This window comes from Anolis sagrei, chromosome 5, assembly GCF_037176765.1.
Source record: "Anolis sagrei isolate rAnoSag1 chromosome 5, rAnoSag1.mat, whole genome shotgun sequence".
NCBI classification, from domain to species: Eukaryota; Metazoa; Chordata; class Lepidosauria; order Squamata; family Dactyloidae; genus Anolis; species Anolis sagrei.
In genome coordinates, this window is record NC_090025.1 from 45349389 (window position 1) to 45370118 (window position 20730).

The 20730-nt window shown below is 42.5% G+C and overlaps 1 protein-coding gene across 1 annotated transcript in view; it reads right to left on the reverse strand.

The window, feature by feature from the left end:
- The window catches only part of MGAT4D (MGAT4 family member D), a 40658-nt gene extending 26343 nt beyond the window's left edge, over positions 1–14315 (reverse strand). The window contains exon 1 of the mRNA XM_060776204.2: positions 14214–14315. Coding sequence (XP_060632187.2) covers positions 14214–14307 — 94 coding nt within the window. The 5' untranslated portion in view covers positions 14308–14315. The remainder of the gene's footprint in view (positions 1–14213) is intronic.
- Positions 14316–20730: the final 6415 nt, after the last annotated feature.

Here is a 20730-nt window from a genome sequence, read left to right on the forward strand (position 1 = left end):
AAGCAGCAAAAACGAAATAGAAATATTCTTTTTAAAAAAACTATGTCCAAGTCTTGCTGGATACAATATATGCATGTCCTTCTCCAAAGGAAACAAAGTATTTTAGAAAATCTATTTACAAAAAGAATAGTGGCATAGTAAAGGTAAAGGTTTCCCTTGACATTAAGTCTACTCGTGTCTGACTCTGAGGGCTGGTGCTCATCTCCATTTCTAAGCCAAAAAGCCGGCATTGTCTGTAGACACCTCCTGGGTCATGTGGCCGGTATGACTGCAACGAGTGCCATTACCTTCCCGCTAGAGCAGTACTATTGATCTACTCACATTTGTATGTTTTTGAACTGCTAGGTTGGCAAAAGCTGGGGCTAAAAGCAGGACCTCACCCCATTCTTCGGAATCGAACTGCCAACTTTTCGGTCTGCAAGTTCAGCAGTTCAGCAGCTCAGCGGTTGAATCCTCTGCATTACCTGGGGGCCCATGTATAGTACATGGGTACATACATACATGTACCGATTTCTAGATCAATACTAATTCTTTTAAGTTAAATAAAAACATGAGCTGCTTACACATCCTTATAAAATTTACTCCCCACCAGCAGGCTGACTGACTCTGAGTTAGACTTTGTAAAACAGGACCATAGATTTACGAGTCTGTTTTCCTTTATGTTTCCCTAAGGCGCCATACAGGGAAACAGTTAAACACTATTATTACAAAGCCTCACTGGCTTTTGAACAACATGTAGTAGCCGAATCTCGTAGGTTTTGTCCTGAGGAAACTTCACTAATTGGCAATGAAAGCATTTCCAATTACAACACTAAACATGGTTGGATTGTTTTTTAAAAGTGTGCTTGATGTTGGGACCAATGTTTGTTGGTGTTCAAAAAACAAAACAAAAGAAAACACAATGACTGATCACATTCAAAACAGCATTCCATCTAGAGTTGCCCATAAATGCTCCAAAGCACTTATTGAATCAATGCATTATTAATGTGCTGCATAAGTGTTTACTAATAGATGCCATCTCAGGTCTGCCAATATCCCCCTCGCCTCCAGTCACCAGACCTATCAATTTAGTTTTAGTTTTTTTTAAAGCAAAACAGTGGTATGGCCCCACCCGGATGGTAGACTTCATTGCTTCTTTATCTCAATGACTCTACACCAAAGCTTTCCAAACATTTCATGGTGGCAACATATTTATTAGACATGCATCATTTTGTCTGGTGGCGCAGGATTTGTGAATGCAAAGGGCAACTTACAGAATACATTCAGAAGATGCAGTGCACTGATGAGATGGACCTCTGAGAACTAAAGTATTCACCGCTTATCTGTATTTTCCGTCATTCAAAGAATAAAAGAAAGGAATAAAGCACGAATGATTCCATTAGGAATACAAATGGCTCTCCAGATGTGAGTGGACTACAACTCTCATCATCTCGGCCCACTTTGTTGTTGTAGGGTTTTTGGGCTGTATGGCTGTGTTCTAGAAATATTCTCACCTGACCTTTCACCTGCATCTATGGCAGGTATCCTCAAAGGTTTGAGGTCTCAATACCTCTGAGGATGCCTGCCATAGATGCAAGCGAAACATCAGGAGAGAATACTTCTAGAATACGGCCATACAGCCCAAAAAACCTACAACAACCCAGTGACACTGGCCAGGAAGGCCTTCGACAACACATTAGCCCACTTTTCTTCTGAGATGCTCAGGAAAGCATGCATAGTTGTCTGTACTACAATGTTTTCCCCTCAGTTACTTTTTTTAAAGCATGGGTGAGAAAAGTAGCCACAAGGAAGGCCCAAACATTTTTGCATTCCACCAAACTTTCAGCTTCATTCACATACTGCACTACTTACAGTTAAAATTCAATTTGATTTAGTATAGCTAGCTTCTTTGAAACCCTATATTGAAGAAAATATGGGATATGACTTAAATAAGTACCGTTTCTGCAGGAAGGGAACAGTGCTCCATGCAGTCATGCCGGCCACATGACCTAGGAGGTATCTATGGACAATGCTGGCTCTTCCGCTTAGAAATGGAGATGAGCACCATGCCCCAGAGGTGGACTCGACTAGACTTAATGTCAAGGGGAAACCTTTACCTTTACCATTTTGTCACACAGTAGTTCTTTTTTGACTAGCAAACTGGAGGTTAAATGAAATTAGGGGCAATTCAACTGCAATTTCATGAATAAATTTGTTGATTTGTTTAAACCCTGGAATCAGGATTCAACAAATGATTCCAAGGGTCTACTCTAGTTGGAATCCTAACCAATGTTTTCACCACATTATTTCCTTATAGAGGAGCCAGCATCAGTTAAACATATCAAAGCGGAGAGCCATCTAGTTCAATGCCTTAAGCGATCTTTCTAATTGAATAATAACGCATGCATCTTATAAACCAATGGGCATTTCCTTTGGTCTACTTCCCAACTGGCTTTATTCAAAGTATTGCTTATGTGTATAATGTTAACTTTTGGCAGGAGCAATTTAATTATCTTATCATAAAGCACACTAAAAAGGGCAGTGCCTCCCTATCTAAAGAGAAACCTGAGCATACAAAGTACACAGAAGTGGTTTTTGCTTTTATTTGACAAATCTGCAGGTGTAGGCTGTGCTCAAAAGCTCTAGATGAACACTATAGGCAACAACATCATTAAACGAAACTACTGCAGCTTTGGGAATATTGTTGTTCTGCTAACTGTCCCTGTAAACTATCAAGAGGGGGAAATGGATCTGTGATCTATAAATAGATCTGCTGTTAATTACTTCCAGACAACGGAATATGGTTTTAATACAGCACAATATGAATTATTTTGGGGGGAAAGATAAGAGGTTGATATTTGGATAATGTGGAGCCCCCGGTGCTGCTAAACTTGTTGATCAAAAGGTCAAAAATTTGAATTCGGGGAGCGGCTTGAGCTTCCGCTGTCAGCCCCAGCTCCTGCCAACCTAGCAGTTTGAAAACATGCAAATGTGAGTAGATCAATAGGTACCACTACAGTGGGAAGGTAACGCCGCTCCATGCAGTCATGCTGGCCACATGACCTTGGAGGTGTCTATGGACAACGCTGGCTCTTTGGCTTAGAAATTGAGATGAGCACCAATCCCCAGAGTTGGACATGGCTGGACTTAATGTCAGGGGAAAATCTTTACCTTATTTGGATAATGTCTGTGCTCTAACAATTGTTTGATGATGAAAAATAATTCAATTCTTAAGAATGTTTTCCTAACACTGTATGTAAGATATATGCCTAGGAAATTCTAGAACCATTATCAATATAGAATCATAGAATCATAGAATCAAAGAGTTGGAAGAGACCTCATGGGCCATCCAGTCCAACCCCCTGCCAAGAAGCAGGAATATTGCATTCAAATCACCCCTGACAGATGGCCATCCAGCCTCTGTTTAAAAGCTTCCAAAGAAGGAGCCTCCACCACACTCCGGGGCAGAGAGTTCCACTGCTGAACGGCTCTCACAGTCAGGAAGTTCTTCCTAATGTTCAGATGGAATCTCCTCTCTTGTAGTTTGAAGCCATTGTTCCGTGTCCTAGTCTCCAAGGAAGCAGAAAACAAGCTAGCTCCCTCCTCCCTGTGGCTTCCTCTCACATATATTATGTTTAAAGCATACTTTTCGACCCTTTACACAGGCCAACTAAGTAGTGGCAACCACAACTACGCTGACGTGGTCGTTGCTTCTCATATTCACTGACACTGAATGGAACAATGGAGCAACACAAGAGAGAAATAATTCTCCTACTTTTCCAATCACTCCGTCACCCCAACCAGTATTAGTGGATTCAATGATTGATGCCCATCAGCTGTTTCATACCCAGTGGTTCTGCTAAACTGAGGATGGGAAGTGGAAGGTAAGAACTAGTCCCTGTAGGCTGCCCAAGCCTAGGGAAAGGGGGAAGGCCATATGAGCAGCTACAGCCACTCCAACTATGAAACAACCCAACTGTTCACACAGCCACAAAGTGTGAGTGAGCTCCAAAGGTTCAGGGAAGTTCCAGAACATTCCAAAACATTTAAAGGAGAAATAGTCCCAATGTGTTCATGTCAGAAGTGACTTGAGATACTGCAAGTCGCTTCTGGTGTGAGTGAATTGGCCATCTGCAAGGATGTTGCCCAGGGGATGCCCAGATGTTTTACCACCCTGTGTCCCCACATGGGAAACTGGAGCTGACAGATGGGAGCTCACTCTGTCTCACAGATTCAGGTCAGCAGTTTAGCCACCATAAGGATTTAACCCATTCCACCACCATGGTTCCCTATGCATCATATGGATGCCATGCCTACTTGCTCCCACTCTGCCTCATTTGGATCATGAAGAATAGGTCCTTTGACTTTGAAAGCAAATCTGTTTAAAGTCCAATGTATCAATGTACAAGGTTTGGTATAAAGAGCCCTTGGTGAGATTCCCCATTTCAGTCATCTTTTAAATAGAAGGCACAATTCAAACACACCCATACCATACCCAATAATCAAGTGAAGGGTTTCTGCTGGGGTGTGTAAGAAATCAATTGGTGAATGCATTAACTGTAAAATGCAAAGCACAAAGCTGATTGGTTGGGCCATGCCTGGGGAGGTAGCTGAGCCTGGGAGTTTTCGCAACTGTTACATTTTCAGACTTGAGCTGTGCAAGACCTCAGAGAGAGAGAGAGAGAGAGAGAGAGTTTCTTGCTTTATGAGCTGCTGGAAGGAGATTTTCCACATGGACACTATGGACAGTCGGATATTCCACATCCACTATGGTTTATGGATTCTTCTGCCTTGATATTCTGGGTTATATGGCTATGTGGAAGGGGGCTTAGTTGAGTAGGTGCAGGGATTTCAAAGCTATCCAATCAAAACATTAAGCAAGAGAGATGTATTACTTCCACGACAGATATCATCACTGTGGATCTGTATGGAACAAAATGCTCCAAAGTTTGAGTACACTGCCAATGGCCAATTGCAGAAACTACATATAGAAGGCAGATACATATCCAGCTTTTAAACTGATATTGATATTTGCCACTTTTTACACTATAAAATTATGGTGTTATTATTCCATGTTAGCTACCATAGCAATATTCTGTACGAATATGTGGTTTGTAGTTTGGTAAGGCGCTAGAGATCTCTGGCTGAGAATTCTAAATGCCCCTTTCTAAACTGCAAATCCCAGAATATCATAGACTGCTGCCATGGCAGTTTAAGAGGAATCATAATGCTGTTGTGTGAAAGAACTCTAGAAATTCCTCAGTTTTTTGTTTTTGTTTTTGCTAAAGAAATGTTTCAGAATAGTATCTTCAATGCACAGGTGGGTGATCCACCATCTGCAGGCCTTCTATCAAAAAATTAAATGTTTGCATCCATCTCAAAAATTGCCATACAATTTAGTCCTACTCTTACCAAACTTCTTGTAATGAAACAGCATTAGAAGAATACCTTCTTATCTAATTGGTTCTTTAACATGCCATTGTGTTATGTTATGTTTTACTGTCTCACAAATATCCTACTCAGTTTCACATAAGGCTCTTAAATGTTAGCTCAAAACTATGTTTTGGGAGATCTGTTTTCATGAAAAGAAGAGCAGCAATGAAGCATCCACTGTGGTTTGTGAATGCCTCATATAACACTTCTCAATTATTATAGACTTATCTGGGAGACTGATGGATTAGTTCGTACACCATCCTATAGCCATTCTGTGGTGAAATCTACACAATGACTATGCTGCCTGAGGGCGGATCCAGACAGCCCTTTATCCCAAAAGCATCCACATTAAAAAGGCGGATGTTTTTGGGGGGCTGTCCGCACCTACCCCAGAAAGCTCATGCTTTCCAAGAGAATGTGTGCAGGCCTTCCCCCCCCCCCCCTTTCCCCAACCCCCAGAACCTTAGAAAACTAAGAAAAACTTACATAGCCTCCATTAGAAGCCCGGACGAGCTCTCACAGCACATAGAAATGACGTGCCAGGAGAGCGAGGGGAGGGAGATATCCCCCCCCCCCCCCCGCTCTCCTGGGACATCATTTCTACGAGCCATAAGAGCCTGCCAGGGCTTCTAATAGAGGCTATGTGAATTTTTCCAAGAAGGCACAGAATAAATGCACTATCAAATTAATCCAGCACATACCAGGGTTTTCCTGGTCTTTCTGGTTTGTGCCGAATGAATTTCGGGTTGACCAGAACATTGTCTGGACAGCCCCATTTATAATTGCGGAAGTTTCCGCAATAAAGGAGTTGTTTGGATGGGTCCTAAGAGATTATGGAAGCTGTATTCTCAAAAAAGTAATTTCTTTCAACCTTTGGTAACAGCATTCCATTCCTGACATGTGAAGAACTTAAGGCCTGTTCCACGCAGCTGAATAAAATTCCACATTTTCTGCCATGAACTGGAATATATAGCATTGGGGACTCAGATAACCCAGTTCAAGCATATTGTGGGATTTTCTGCCTTGATATTCTAAGTTATATGATTGTGTGGAAGGACCCTAAGATATTAATGCTTTGGTTGTTTTGGGGGTTTTTTTTGTTTAAATTTATTTATTTCCAAATCTATATAGTGTTTTCATAAGATAGGTTTTCAGGATAGTTGCAAAACCAAAACATTGTGAAGTATGATATAAAACCATTTTTAAAGAACCTTAGTAACAATTTGGTTTCTGAAACAGCGAATGATTACAAATACTTGTCCTAACCTAAACCTGCTAACATCTGAGGTCAGGAGTAACTTTGCAAACTGGAGTCAATATGCTTCAGTTCAGTTTGCAAATACTTATTGGTGTGTCCTGCAAAATACTGAGCAAACAAATGGGGATTGCATTTTCTAACAAGTTAGAAAGGCAAATCAGAACAAATATAACAACCAAAAGAAAGAACGAACGAGTTCTTTGTCATTCTGTCTTGTATTTGTTTGACATGCCTATGTCAACTTGACTCAAGATGTTACACCTGAACTGAAACTTTGCTTATAGCACAAGAAGTAATGCCTTTGCAAATTTGCACAGTTAGGATACACCATTTCCTCCTCTCCCATTTTATTTATTTTTTCTTAAAATTTCATTTACCTGTATATACTCCCGTATAATCCGAATATAAGCCGAGACACCTAATTTTACCACAAAAAATGGGAAACGGTATTGACTCAAGTATAAGCCAAGGGTGGGAAATGCAGCAGCTACTGGTAAATTTCAAAATAAAAATAGATACCAATGAAATTATATTAATGAGGTCTTCAGTAGGTTCTTGCAAAGGTGTCACAGTAATTTTTTTAAGTAAGTAATTTATTGTAGTATATCTTGTTGTTCATTCGTTCAGTTGTTTCCGACTCTTCGTGACCTCATGGACCAGTCCACGCCAGAGCTCCCTGTCAGCCGTCACCACCACCAGCTCCTTCGAGGTCAATCAAGTCACTTCAAGGATGCCATCCATTCATCTTGCCCTTGGTTGGCCCCTCTTCCTTTTTCCTTCCTTTCCCTCCAGCATCATTGTCTTCTCTAAGTTTTCCTTTCTTCTCATGATGTGGCCAGAGTACTTCATATTGGCCTCTACTATCCTTCCCTCCAATGAGCAGTCAGGCTTTATTTCTTGAAGTATGGACTGGTTGGATCTTCTCACAGTCCAAGGCACTCACAGAACTTTCCTCCAGCACCACAGTTCAAAAGCATCTATCTTCCTTTGCTCAGCCTTCTCTATCGTCCAGCTCTCACATCCGTAGGTGTCTATGGAGAATACCATTGTTTTAACTATGCAGATCTTCGTTGCCAGTGTGATGTCTCTACTCTTCAATATTTTATCGAGATTGGTCATTGCTCTCCTTCCAAGAAGTACGTGTCTTCTGATTTCCTGGCTGCATTCTGCATCTGCAGTAATCTTTGCACCTAGATATACAAAGTCTGTCACGGCCTCCATGTTTTCTCCCTCTATTTCCCAGTTATCAGTCATTCTTGTTGTCATAATCTTGGCTTTCTTTTATGTTTAGCTGCAACCCAGCTTTTACATTTTCTTCTTTGATCTTGATTAGAAGGCTCCTCAGCTCCTCACTTTCGGCCATCAAAGTGGTATCATCTGCACATCTAAGGTTGTTAATGTTTCTTCCAGCAATTTTACCCCAGCCTTGCATTCGTCAAGCCCCGCACATCGCATGATGTGTTCTGCATACAAGTTGAATAGGTTGGGTGAGAGTATACAACCCTGTCGTACGCCTTTCCCAATCTTGAACTAGTCTGTTGTTCCATGGTCAGTTCTTACTGTTGCTACTTGGTCCTTATACAGATTCCTCAGGAGAGAGACAAAGTGATTTGGTATGCCCATACCACCAAGAACTTGCCACAATTTATTATGATCCACACAGTCAAAGGCTTTAGAATAGTCAATGAAACAGAAATAGATGTTTTTCTGAAACTCCCCGCCATTCTCCATTATCCAGTGGATACTGGCAATCTGGTCTCTCGTTCCTCTGCCTTTTCTGAACCCAGGTTGTACATCTGGCAACTCTCTCTCCATGTATTTCTGGAGTCTTCCTTGCAGGATCATGAGCATTACCTTAGTGGCACGAGAAATAAGGGATACTATATATATAGATTTATAGTATATCTATATAAATAAAAATGTAGTGTTAGTTTTTGGGATTAACATAACTCAAAAATCACTGAACGAATTGACACCAAATTTGGACACAATACACCTATCAAGCCAACGAGTGACCATCACTCGTAAAAACACTGAAAAATACAGCAGAAGAGACTTAAAAAGCAAAAAATAAAAATACATTACAACACATGCGCAAAACCACATATATATACGCAAACACACATATACACACATATATACACAGACTGGGCCACAGCAATACATGGCAGGGGACGGCTAGCATTTAAAAATCTAGGTAAATGTATTTTTGTATAAATTCTTTTCAAAATGGGGGTATGTGACTTGTTGGTTGTTTCTTGTCTTTCTTTGACCTGAGTACTATAATGTTGGAACTCAGCTGGTACCACAGACACAGACTGATAGTGTTGTGACTCAGATGGGGTCTCAGAGTGACTCTGACGAGGATGACGGGATTCAGGTTCACAATAAGGTTCAAAATGTTCCTGTTGTAGACAGTGAGGAACAGGGTGTACAAGTTCAGTTTCCCACAGCAGGGAATGATGTTTTTGATACTGAAACTAGCCAGGTTCAAATTGACTTGGAAAAGGAGGACAGTTCTCAGCCTGATAGTAGGCAGGAAGGCAATCAGGCTGACACTAACGAGCAGCCTGACCTTGATGAAACAAGAATCTTAGATCGGGCTGACCGTTTGGAATTCAGAGTTCAAAGGAGTATGAGAATAGCCAACAAGAAGGAGGTCAGAGGCCAAAGAAATGCTTTCATGTATTGCAAAGGGTATTAAGAAGTGTGTTTGAAAACAAACCTTGGTCAGAGCAACTTCGCACTCAACCAAGCAGCTTGTGCTCATTTTCCTGTGTCCATGGTCTTGGAATTTGTCAAGTTCTCATGGGACTTTGGTTCGTTGGTGCCATTCGGAATTCTGCTTTACAGTGCTATGTTTTATTGATCTTTGGAATTCTACTTGCTTTTAAAACTTTCCATCTTTTACTTTTTAATAAACTATAAAGACTTCAGTCTGTGTGCGGTTCTAGTGATTTCAGCAAGGTGAATCTATTCTGAGGTGCGACATATAAGAACTTGCATCACCACATCACGGATACCAAGGATTATGTGCACAGCATTGAATTCTACATGGATACTTAAGACAGAATACCTCAAATGCAGCATTTCTCCTCCATGCCCTTCTAATCTATGAGACAAGAAGAGAGAGAATTCCTCCATTCATGCCAGTGGTGAAGAGTACATGCCTACAGCACTCACGCTGCAGACAATTCAGAGTTATCTGCCTTTCCCTCACGCTTTAACCCATGCTATAAAACTATCACAAGAGAAGCACGAGTAGTTTCCGTGAGGACAATGAACTTAAGTCAGAAGTTGGACTGGTGTCAATGAGACCTCTATTGTAGATTATCCCACAGTGGGGTGCAAAGCAATAACCTCAATGAATGGATGCTTTATGGGACTTCCTTGTTTGAAACAGCAAGGTTGCAATCGTTGTTACCCACCCTCAAGTCAACTCCGACTTATGGCCTCCCTATTGGAGAGTTCTCTTGACAAGATGTAGTCAGAGGAAGATGTAGTCAGGCTGAGTGAATATAACTTGCCCAAAGTTATGTACAGTGTTCTCTCACTTATTGTGGGTGTTATGTTCCAGGACCACCCGCAATAAGTGAAAATCCAGAAAGTAGGGACGCTATATTTATTTTAATATTATTTCAATATTTATACATTATTTTAGTAGTTATACACTTTTAAAAGTCTTTATAACCTTAAAATAAATCCTGTTTCCGTTTTACTGAGTACTCCTCTTCTTCTCCCCCCCCACCCCCCCAACCAACTATCACTACCTGCCTCCCTGTCAGTGTGGTGGCTGCGAAGGAAGGAATGAAAGGAAGCAAGCCCTCCTCACCTTTCCCAGAATCTGATCCTAGATTATCTGATATAAACTAGATTATATGAGTTCCCACTTCCAGATAACCTGGGATCAACAGATAATCTGAGATCAGATCCTGGGATATACGGTAAGTGTGGAAGGGCCCCACATTTATCCAGCATCTACCAATCTTTATGGAGGCAGTTCACTGAAAGCCTGCTTTATTAGGATTGGTGGTTTAGTCTGTTTTCTGTGTTTACGGCTGGGCTTTAGCACAATTGGTTAATTGCCAGCAGCAATAGATCTTACCAATCAGAAGGTTGGCAGTTCAAAGCCCAGGTTGAGGTGAGCACCCGACCTTTAGACCAGTTTACTATCCACCTAAGCAGTTTGAAAACAGCTCTGAGCTGTGTGTAGAGAAAATTAGGCACCATTTAACCAAGGTGGCAATTTTCAACACCATCAAAGAAATAACAGAAAAATGCCAGCAATCAGAAGGAAGGAGGAAGTTTGTGATCAATGCTCTTCATCATAGAAGATGGAACAACAGCACCCCCTTGTGGCCAGAATCGAGCACAACCTCCAGGATGCCTCTATCTGATGTCTGTCCTGTCTGTTTTGAATATTTGCCATGTATGTGTTCTGTGATCCACTCTGAGTCCCCTTCGGGGTGAGAAGGACAGAATATAAATGCTGTAAATAATAAATAATAATCATATTTAAATATGTGTATTTTTATGGTACCTGGTTTGAAAGTGTTATTTCCTGTTTAATGGTGCAGTGTTTGTTTTGAAAGTAGTCAATCAACTCCAGAGACACTATTTAGGTGACTGCCACAAATGATATTGAATCGGTTGCGACTGGATGAGATATCCAATGAAAAGCTGGAGCAAAATGTGCTGCAGGATCCTCCGAAAAGGAAAGTTTTTACAGTTTGATAATTCCCCCCCCCCCCCCATGTTTTTATGATGGAACCAATTAGGAGATGACACAACCCTGGGACTAAAAATCATGTCACACAGTGTCATTATTATTATTAGTATTAGTAGGAATAATAGTACAGTAGTGAGTCCTTCCTTGCATAACCCTTTCCTAGATTCTTTCCCACGTTCACACTTTTACACTTCTTCTACAGACTTCTTTCCCAGCACAGGACTTTGCCCTCTACTCTCTCAAGAGGGAATGGGTCTAGGGGTGGGGTTCCTTAAACAACAAAAGCATTGGGTTGCTGTGAGTTTTCCGGGTTGTCTGGCCATGTTCCAGAAGCATTCTCTCCTGACCTTTCACCCACATCTATGGCAGACATCTTCAGATGTTGTGAGATTTGTTGGAAACTAGACAAGTGAGGTTTATATATCTGTGGAATGTGTGAATGCAAGTGTAAATGCTGCCGTTGATCACCTTGATTAGCATGGAATAGCCTTGCAGTTTCAAGGCTTGGCCACTTCCTGCCCAGCAGAATCCTTTGTTGAGAGGTGATTAGCTGGCCCTGATTGTTTCTTGTCTGGAATTCCCCCCTTTTGAGTGCTGTTCTTTCTTTACTGTCCTGATGTTAGAGTTTTTTTATATACAGATTTTATTCATTTTCATACTTTCCTTCTTTCTGTTCAAATTGTCCACATACATGTAGTCAATCAGGACCAGCTAATCAGCTCACAACAAAGGATTCCCCCAGGCAGGAAGCAGCCAAGCCTTGAAGCTGCAAGGCTATTCAATGCTAATCAAGGTGAACAATTGCACTGTAACAGTGTAAAGAAAGAACAACACTCAAAAACAGGGGAATTCCAGACAAGAAATAATCAGGGCCAGCTAATTACCTCCCAACAAAGGATTCCCCAGGAAGGAAGCAGCCAAGCCTTGAAGCTGCAAAGCCATTCAATGATATTCAAGGTGATCAATAGCAGTGTAACAGTGTAAAGAAAGAACCACACTCAAAAACAGAAATACCAGACAAGAAACAATCAGGGCCAGCTAACCACCTCCCAACAAAGGATTTCCCCAGGCAGGAAGCAGCCAAGCCTTGAAGCTTCAAGGCCATTCAATGCTAATCAAGATGATCAATGGCAACATTCACACTTGCCTCAAGCAGACAAGAGTTCTGTCTCCCACCTTGGACTTTCCACACATATATAAACTCTCTTGCCTAGTTTCCAACAGACCTCACACCCTCTGAGAAAACACCATGAAAAGGAACAAAATCTGGGTACCAGTATTTTAAAAAACACTGAAATCAGAACAGTAAATAAAAACAAAACTCAGAAAACTGGGGAATTCCAAACAGAAAATCACCTCCCAACAAAGGATTCTCCCTGGCAGGAAACAGCCAGGTTTTGAAGCTACAAGGTCATTAAATGTTAATTACAGTGGCCAATTGTAACAGTCACACTTACCTCAAGCAGACAAGAGTTCTTTCTCCCACTCCTGGACTTTCCCCAGATATATAAACCCCATTTGCCTCTTTGGAAACAATCCAGTGAACACCTCCCAACAAAGGATTCCACCGGGCAGGAAGCAGCCATGCTTTGAAGCTTAAAGGCTACTCAATGCAAATCAAGGTGGCCAATTGCAGCATTCACACTTGTCTTTCTCCCAGCCTGGATATATAAATCCCACTGGCCTAGTTTCCAACAGACCTCACAACCTCTGCGGATGCCTGCCATAGATGCAGGCGAAACATCAGGAGAGAATGCTTCTGGATTCCCCCAGGCAGGAGGCAGCCAAGCCTTGAAGCTGCAAGACTCTTCGGTACTAATCAGGTTGATCAATTGCAGCATTCACACTTGCCTCAAGCAGACAAGGCTTCTTTCTCCCACCCTGGATATATAAACTCCACTGGCCTAGTTCCCAACAAACCTCACAACCTTTGAGGATGCCTGCCCTAGATGTGAGCGAAACATCAGGAAAGAATGCTTCTGGAGTCCCTCAGGCAGGAGGCAGCCATGCCTTGAAGCTGCAAAGCTCTTCAATGCTAATCAAGGCAGCCAATTGCAGTATTCACAGGTGTCTCAAGTAGACAAGAGTTCTTTCTCCCACCCTGGATATATAAATCCCACTGGCCTAGTTCCCAACAAACCTCACAACCTCTGCGGATGCCTGCCATAGATGCAGGTGAAACATCAGGAGAGAATGCTTCTGAATTCCCCTATGCAGGAAGCAGCCATGCCTTGAAGCTGCAAGGTTCTTCAATGCTAATCAGGTTGATCAATTGCAGCATTCACACTTGCCTCCAACAGACAAGAGTTTTTTCTCCCAACCTGGATGCATAAACCCCAATTGTCTAGTTCCCAACAAACCTCCCAACTTCCAAGTGTGCCTACCATAGAAGAGGGCGAAACGGCAGGAGAGAATACTTCTGGAGTATGGCCAGACAGCCTGGAAAACTCACAGCAACCCCACGAAAGCCTTCGACAACACAAAAGCATTCCCTGAAGCGCAAGAAGGGCCACAGGAACCCTTGGAGTCTGAGAGCTTCCACGCGAAGCGCGCCGGGCAGGAGGCGGCGGTTGGAACGGGACCGCCCCGAGGTCTCTCTCTCTCTCTCTCTCTCTCTCTCTCTCTCTCTCTCTCTCTCTCTCTCTCAGTCCCTAGGCTCGTTGCGGGGCCCCCGTCTAGGCTGCCTCTCGGGCCTTCCAGCCCCCTTTCCCTGCCGGTCCCCCCGCGGGAAAGGCGCCCCGGGAGGGAGTTGGGAGACTTTGGCGTCGGGACGCCCCTTCTCAGCCCGCGCCGCCCCTCCTCCTCCTCTCTCACCTTCGCTCCGGCTCCAGTCGCCGTACCAGGCGAAGAAGGAGGCAGCACTGAAGCAGGCCAGGGTGGTGAGGGCGCAGCTCGGCCGGAGCCTCATCTCCTAGGGCTCCCCAGCGCCTCCGGGCTCCGAATCCCGCCGCCGCCGCCGCCGCCTCGGGGCTTCTCTCCGGAGCAACAGCCGCTCCTCGCCGCGCCTCTCTTTCTCTCTCTCTCTCTCACGCCCGCTCCCGGCCCATTGCGCCCCACGCCCCGACTGCGGACGCGAAGGGCTCCTCTCCACAGTCCCCGCTTCGCAGACCCTTCGGGGATCTCTAAAGGCGCAGGTCCCCTTGTCCCCCGAGGGAGACCCAACACGCGTGTCTCCTTCCTGCGCCCCGCGCGTGTGAATGGTCACCTCGGGGAGCCTCTGTGTGACGTCCGGGGAGGGATGGGATGGGATGGGAAACGGCCTCTGGGATTTCCCTACACGCTTTCAGCAACTCACCTTACAGCTTGATTGTTGTTGTTCGTTCCTTCAGTCGCTTCCGACTCTTCGTGACCTCATGGACCAGCCCACGCCAGAGCTCCCTGTCAGCCGTCACCACCCCCAGCTCCTTCAAGGTCAATCCAGTCACTTCAAGTGCAGCGTCCACCAATTCTAGGGATAGATAGGGATGAGCGGTTGCACACGAGTCAACACAACTGGGAAAAGCCCAGGCGATTCTTGGTTGCATCCAAAGGGGTAGAGCAGCATTTCTCAACCTGGGGGTCGGGACCCCTGGGTGGGGGTCACGAGGGGGTGTCAGAAGGGTTGCCAAAGATCATCAGAAAACACAGTATTGTTTTGTTCATCATGGGAGTTCTGTGTGGGAAGTTTGGCCCAATTCTATCTTTGGTGCAGTTCAGAATGCGTTTGATTGTGAGTCAACTATAAACTCCCTAATGTCAAGGTCTATGTCCCCCAAACTCCACCAGTGTTCACATTTGGGCATATTGAGGATTCGTGCCAAGTTTGGTCCAGATCCATCACTGTTTGAGTCCACAGTGCTCTCTAGATGTAGGTGAACTACAACTCCAAAACGTCAATGCCCAACAGACACTCCAGTATTTTCTGTTGGTCACAAGAGTTCTGTATGTCAAGTTTGGTTCAACTCCATTATTAGTTGAGTTCGGAATGCTCTTTGATTGTAGATTAATTAAAAATCCCAACAACTACAACTCCCAAATGACAAAACAATCCCCCACCCAACCCCACCAGTATTCAGATTTGGGCGTATCGGGTATTTGTGCCAATTTGATCTAGTGAATAAAAAGACATCCTGCATATCAGATGTTTACATTACGATTCATAACAGTAGCAAAATTACAGTTATGAAGTAGCAATGAAAATAATGTTATGGTTGGGGGTCACTACAACATGAAGGAACTGTATTAAGGGGTCACAGCATGAGGAAGGTTAAGAACCAATGGGTTAAACCCTACTATCAAAGAACATTCTGAACTCCGCCAACAATGGAATTGAACCAAACTTGGCACACAGAACTTCCACGACCAACAGAAAATACTGGAAGAGTCTGGTGGGCATTAACCTTGAGTTTTGGAGTTGTAGCTCACCTACATCCAAAGAGCACAATGATGGATCTGATCTGGACCAAACTTAGCACAAATACTCAATATGCCCCAATGTCAACACTTGCGGAGTCTGGGGAAAACAGACCTTGACATTTGGGAGTTGTAGTTTCTGGGATTTATAGCTAACCTTCAATCAAAGAACATTCTGAACCCCACCAACTATAGAATTTTGTCAAACTTCCCACATAGAACTCCTATAACCAACAGAAAATACTGTTCTGATGGTCTTTGGCAACCCTTCTGACACCCCTCATGACCCCCCCCCCCCCCCCCCCCCGGTGTCCTGACCCCCAGGATGAGAAACACTGGAGTAGAGTATCTACAGGCTGGAGCAAACAGAGTGAGCTCATCCATGCTCTCCCTGGATTCAAACCTCTGACCTGTCAGTCTTCAGTCCTGCCGGCACAAGGATTTAACCCATTGGTTCTCAACCTTCCTAATGCTGCGACCCCTTAATACAGTGTCTCATGTTGTGGTGATCCCCCAACCATAACTATTTTCATTGCACCTACATAACTGTAATTTTACTACTGCTATTAATCGTAATATAAATATCTGATATGCAGGATATAATTTCATTCACTAGACCAAATTTGGCAGAAATACCCAATATGCCCAAATTTGAATACTGGTGGGATTGGGGGGGGGGGTTGTTTTGTCATTTGGGAGTTGTAGTTGCTGAGATTTATAATTAACCTACAATCAAAGAGCATTTTGACCTCCTCAAACGATGAATTGAACCAAACTTGGCACACAGAACTTCCAAGACCAACAGAAAATACTGGAAGGGCCTGGTGGGCATTGACGTTGAGCTTTAGAGTTGTAGTTCACCTACATCCAGAGATCACTGTGGATTCAAACAATGATGGATCTGGACCAAACTTGGCATAAATACTCAATATGCCCAAATGTGAACACTGGTGAAGTTTGGGGAAAATAGGCCTTGACATTTGGGAATTGTAGTTGCTGGGATTTATAGTTCACCTACAATCAAAGAGCATTCTAAACCCTGCCAATGATAGAATTGGGCCAAACTAAATATATTTTTTTCTGATGGTGTTTGGTGACTCCTCTGAAACTCCCTTGTGATCCCCCCCGCCCCGAGGTTCTGATCCCCAGGTTGAAAAATGCTGGAGTAGAGTGTCTACATCAGTGGTTCCCATTTTTTTTAAAATTAGGGACCACTTGACCAAAGACCACTAGAACAGACCACTTCACCTGGGACCACCCTCCAACATTAGTAACGAAAGGGTTACAAATCATTTTTTGGTCAACTTTAGATTCGGTTCGGTTCTTTGGTGTGCTGATTCATTTGCATTGTGCAGATCACATCAGTTCTAATTTCTGATACATAACATATGCCATCCAGTAGTTGCAATCTGCTCGCCCACAGAAACCATATTTAATAATCTAGAGCCACATTTCAAAGAAGACTTTTGTACAATTTAATGCTTAAACCCCCCCCCCCCCCCCAAAAAAAAAAACGGGTTTGCAGAGACAGGGCCAGATTAGTCTCCTATGGGAGATAACTGTACAGCCTGGGAGCAGCCATGGAAGGTGCATCTGCACTGTAGAATTAATGCTACTTGATACCAGGTTAACTGCCATGACTCAATGCTATTGAATCACAGGAGCTGGAGTGTGGTGCCACTCTCTGGCAGGGATGGTTCAACTACAGCTCCCATTATTCCATTGCATTGAGCCAGAAGGCCACCACGCATGTGATCACCAGGATCTCCAAAATTTTTGGGACAGAACCAGGCCATCTGGACGCTTCAAGTTGAACTGAAACAAGTAATTGATACATTTTGGGTCAGATATGCTCTCAGTCCAAAGCACTGGTAATATCTGGGAAATATCTGAATAGCCACTTAAACTCTCATGCAACATTATGCATGAGTTTTATAATCAAGAGGTCATTCTTCATGTATGCTGGAAATAGTGACAGGAGAGGAAGTTGTTCTCTGAATATTTCCATCTCAGGCCAAATAATCTTCCGTGGAACGTATACTATAGCAGAAGCAGTTTTCAACTATATGTTAAGGTCTTTGACTTACATTGAAGTGCCCTTCCTCTTTTTAGCAGTTTACAAGAATGGTTTTATGGCCTTCCTAATAATCATTATAAATCATAAATGATTATTATTTGTTTACGATGCCCCTGAGTGTGCTTGAGTGTTAATGAGTGTACTCTTACAGCAGCATAGAAAGGAAAGGCATTCCTACAGAGCTTTTATGTGATTTCTAGAATAAGAAATCTGTAGGTAATCCATGGAAGGGAATTTATAAAGTTTGTTTGGTCCTTATGGTGCATATTTTAGAATTAGCAAAAAATTATCATTGAATTAAATTGGCATTCAAGATGTATTTAAATTAAGTTGTGAAATAGTATTGTAATTTGTGATATAATTTGTATAGTAAAGAGTTTCCCTTGACATTAAGTCCAGTCATGTCCGAGTCTGGGGGTTGGTGCTCATCTCCATTTCTAAACCAAAGAGCTGGCGTTGTCTGTAGACACCTCCAACATCATGCAACCAGCATGACTGCATGGAATGCCATTACCTTCCCACCGGAGCGGTATCTATTGATCTACTCACATTTGCATGTTAGGCTTGCAGAAGCTGGGGCTAACAGCAGGAGCTCACCCCGGATTTGAACCGGTGACCTCTTGGCCAGCAAATTCAGCAGCTCAGTGGTTTAACCCACTGTGCCACCGAGGGCTCCTTAATTTGTATACAGTACTATAATTGCTGCATATTTCTCTCAATTATAGTCAACTTGAATATAACTTAAGGCAATTATTAAGGCAAGATCTGCTTTTCTTTCTCTGAAATTTAATAATAGGCTTAGGAGGGGAAACAAGATTAATATTTTCCCAAAGAGACAGTATCTTGGGATACATCCTATACATGCTGTGTCTCCTTCCCCCCCCCCCCCCCCCCCCCGGTTGCTTGAATGCTAGGCAACATCTTTGTGCAGGCAAAAGATTTACTATCCATGACAAACCATATTGGATTTAGAAACTGGATTTAGAAACTGCTTATTTGAAGTTGAAGAAACCTTCGCTGTCTGTATTAAATTGTCAAGATCACAAGACAAGACACATGATAAAAAAGTGTCAATTATCTTTTCTTGTATAGAAAGTATGGTCAAAGGTCAAGCAGAAGGATTGATTAGTATAAATGGAGTTCTCTGAAAGCACCAACACCAGCATATATTGATTCAGACTGCACACTTAGTAGACTTTAGAGAAACAATACTTCTGTGTACTGGTTTTTAATATTAATGGGAAAGCTGCCATCATGTGCACATTTATTTGGAAGTAAGCACATTTGTATTTTGAAATTATTTATTATTTACAGTATTTGTATTCCGCCCTTCTCACCCCGAAAGGGACTCAGAGTGGCTCACCGAACACATATACAGCAAACATTCAATGCCAATTGGATGAAGACAGGACAGACAGACAAATAAAGGCACATATTTAAGCTTTCCCATCTTCCAGCAATGCAATTATTTGGCTCTAATTTAGTCCTTGTTTTTATTTATTTATGTTATTTAGTCCTTGTTATCACTTCTTACTACAGTGTATTGGTTATTCAATCAGAGGTTTACATCTTATCTCTAGTACATTTCAGACAACTGCACACCTCACTTTTGGTCTATACCCATCAGTTTCCTCTACTGTACTAATTTCCAGACTGACTTGAGGTTATTTTTACATTTTGTGTTTACATTCTTGAAAGGAATTTCTACCATTTATCCCATCTAAACAAGCATTTTCCTTTCTTTTATTACAACACAGAAAATGGATGGATACTGTGATGAGTCCTAGGGTCTCTGTTCTGCCATCTATAGGTTCTGCCAGGTACAGTACAGTCTCGCTTATCCAACCTTCGCTCATCCAACATTCTGTATTTTCTAACACAGTCTGCCTCCCAGCCAGATCCATAGCTGTTTCAATACATTGCAATGTTTTGGTGCTAAATTTGTAAATACAGTAATTACTACATAATGTTACTGTATATTGAACTGCTTTTTCTGTCAATTTGTTGTAAAAATGATGTTTTGGTGGTTAATTTGTAAAATCATAACATAATTTGACATTTAATAGACTTTTCCTTAATCCTTCCTTATTATCCAACATTTTTGCTTATCCAACGTTCTGTCGGCCTGTTTATGTTGGATAAGTGAGACTCTCTTGTAATATGTCCCTATTAAATTACATATGGTTATCTTAATGGCATATGCACATGCTGAGAAACTGTCAACTAAAATTTGTTTGGTCTATAACACCACCCATAAGTAGGAATTTTAGAAAGATGTCATTTCTGCCCGTCACACTTCATGATTTCAGCCTGCAGAGATCTTGTTCAGCAGGAAAATGACATAAAGGTTATGAAATTCCTCTTTAAAGAGACTAAAGCAGGCATAGTAGGCAGATCTGGGATTTCCAGTGAGGGCAGATCTTTTCAACCCATATTAGTAAATGATGGTGAGTTTCACTGACACACTGAACCATGCATATTCTCATCACTATCATTTAATAATATGAGTTGTGAGGGTCTGCATTTTTTTGCATCCATAGCAGTCCCAGAACTGAATCCCATAGATGTGATGAATGTAGGTCCAATGTAGCAGGAGCAGACTTAAAACTCCAGTGGTTAACAATAAAAAAATGTGGTTGTTTTACCATCATTCATATAAATAAAAATAAAAACAGGAGGAAACAGAACAAAGACTCCTGGACCTGGAGCCCAGTCTGCCCTTGGGGCTTTGGCTCGATCTGGCATGAAAATTGGACGCATTGAGGATGTTACCCCCATTCCTTCAGACAGCACCCGCAGAAAGGGCGGACGCCATGGTCGTAGTCTGTAAACAGGAGCTGTTATCTTTCATCATTAAAGATT